The following is a 2,500-nucleotide window of genomic DNA, read 5'->3' as shown; positions in this document are numbered from 1 at the left end:
CTGTTTGTGGGCGTTGATGGGCGCCGTGTGACTGACAGCGCTCCGTTAGCGTTGGGAGCGGCTGCACTCAGAAAAAGACTCTGAGCGGACGCTTTCTGCTGTAAACGCTCTCCGGCGCCCGCACGGCGCCCGCCACCCTGAACATGAACAGCAGTATAGATACTGACTTTATCTTGTATTGAACTCAGTTTATTGTTTGAAAGCTTGAACTTCCTTTGCAGAGCGCCCTGTACGTCACTCTGTGACTGTGCTCACTTCCTGTTTTGAACCTGCTCTCTGAATAAAGTTATTGATCGGGTTAATGTGACGAGATTACAGATTATTGAAAGAGTAAACAAGCAGCTGTGTCGATGTGATACCTGAGCCTTGATGTCTCTGTGGAGGATCTTCCTGTCATGGATGTGTTTGAGTCCGAGGCAGATCTGAACGAACCAGGAGACCACCTGAGACACAGAGATCACTGTCACTTCATCGCAGCAGCCAAAGTACCTCAATCTGGACTTCCCTCTCCACAGCCAGACCGGATATATAATCTGGGTCTACCCCGGATCCTGATCAGAAGCCTGAACCTCCAAGTAAAGGAGAAGCGCACCACCACAGAGGCCGAGCCGACCGCCGGCTTGGAGGACTACAGACTCCGTACATGGGGCGGGCACTATAACCACTAGGCCCCCTGCACGTCTTCAAGTGACGTCTGAAGCACTTAGAAGGAAAGCTGGCTGAGTGTGGGTGTACCTGCTCCTCCGGGAAGAAGACTCCTCTCTGCATGTTCATCTTCTTCATCAGATCTCCTCCGTCACAGTACTCCATCACGATGTACAGGCCGCCGCTCTCTGCACTCACACAGTCAACCGTCATCAGCACGGCGTGAAGAGATGAGGACTCCCTGCACGTTCACACACACTCAGAGGACTCCCTGCACGTTCACACACTCAGAGGACTCCCTGCACGTTCACACACACTCAGAGGACTCCCTGCACGTTCACACACACTCAGAGGACTCCCTGCACGTTCACACACACTCAGAGGACTCCCTGCACGTTCACACACACAGAGGACTCCCTGCACGTTCACACACACAGAGGACTCCCTGCACATTCACACACACACACAGAGGACTCCCTGCACGTTCACACACTCAGAGGACTCCCTGCACGTTCACACACTCAGAGGACTCCCTGCACGTTCACACACACACTCAGAGGACTCCCTGCACGTTCACTCACAGAGGACTCCCTGCACGTTCACACTCAGAGGACTCCCTGCACGTTCACACACTCAGAGGACTCCCTGCACGTTCACACACTCAGAGGACTCCCTGCACGTTCACACACACACTCAGAGGACTCCCTGCACGTTCACTCACAGAGGACTCCCTGCACGTTCACACTCAGAGGACTCCCTGCACGTTCACACACTCAGAGGACTCCCTGCACGTTCACACACTCAGAGGACTCCCTGCACATTCACACTCAGAGGACTCCCTGCACATTCACACACTCAGAGGACTCCCTGCACATTCACACACTCAGAGGACTCCCTGCACGTTCACACACTCAGAGGACTCCCTGCACGTTCACACACACTCAGAGGACTCCCTGCACGTTCACACACACACTCAGAGGACTCCCTGCACGTTCACACACACTCAGAGGACTCCCTGCACGTTCACACACACACTCAGAGGACTCCCTGCACGTTCACACACACTCAGAGGACTCCCTGCACGTTCACACACACACTCAGAGGACTCCCTGCACGTTCACACACACTCAGAGGACTCCCTGCACGTTCACACACACACTCAGAGGACTCCCTGCACGTTCACACACTCAGAGGACTCCCTGCACGTTCACACACACACTCAGAGGACTCCCTGCACGTTCACACACACTCAGAGGACTCCCTGCACGTTCACACACACTCAGAGGACTCCCTGCACGTTCACACACACTCAGAGGACTCCCTGCACGTTCACACACACTCAGAGGACTCCCTGCACGTTCACACACTCAGAGGACTCCCTGCACGTTCACACTCAGAGGACTCCCTGCACGTTCACACTCAGAGGACTCCCTGCACGTTCACACTCAGAGGACTCCCTGCACGTTCACACACTCAGAGGACTCCCTGCACGTTCACACTCGGAGGAGGAGGACTCACACTGACCTTGAAACGAGCTGATGAAAGCGACGATGTTCGGGTGTTTCATCTTGGACAGCAGAGTCACTTCTTTCTTCGATGCCTCCTTCTCCCTCGCTGACATCTGAGCACAATAATTCAGTTTACTGTCTGAACACACGAAACAGGCTGCAGGCCGTGCTGCTCTGCACAGGTCTTCACCAGCTGAGGGAGTTTATGATGCATCTCTGTTTCAGGGTTTAAATGTTGCTGTGAAGGAGGAGCTTATTTATGTGCATGTTGTGTTTATCTTCACTACACACTTTTATAACACTCCTCCAATGGCTGCTTCACCTTTTCATACACTGAAGAGAACATT

The 2,500-nt window shown here is 53.6% G+C and overlaps 1 protein-coding gene across 1 annotated transcript in view; it reads right to left on the bottom strand.

The window, feature by feature from the left end:
- LOC306832402 (plastin-2) overlaps window positions 1-2,500 on the bottom strand; it is a 36,055-nt gene that overhangs the window by 32,422 nt on the left and 1,133 nt on the right. Inside the window, exons 3-5 of the mRNA XM_079357053.1 lie at window positions 2,170-2,266; window positions 736-833; window positions 360-443 (exon numbers count right to left, since the gene is read on the bottom strand). Coding sequence (XP_079213179.1) covers window positions 360-443; window positions 736-833; window positions 2,170-2,266 — 279 coding nt within the window. The remainder of the gene's footprint in view (window positions 1-359; window positions 444-735; window positions 834-2,169; window positions 2,267-2,500) is intronic.

This window comes from Symphodus melops (genome assembly GCF_947650265.1).
Source record: "Symphodus melops genome assembly, chromosome: 12".
Taxonomy (NCBI): Eukaryota; Metazoa; Chordata; class Actinopteri; order Labriformes; family Labridae; genus Symphodus; species Symphodus melops.
Note: the sequence above shows the minus strand (reverse complement) of the source record. Positions and strands in the feature narration are given on the sequence as shown.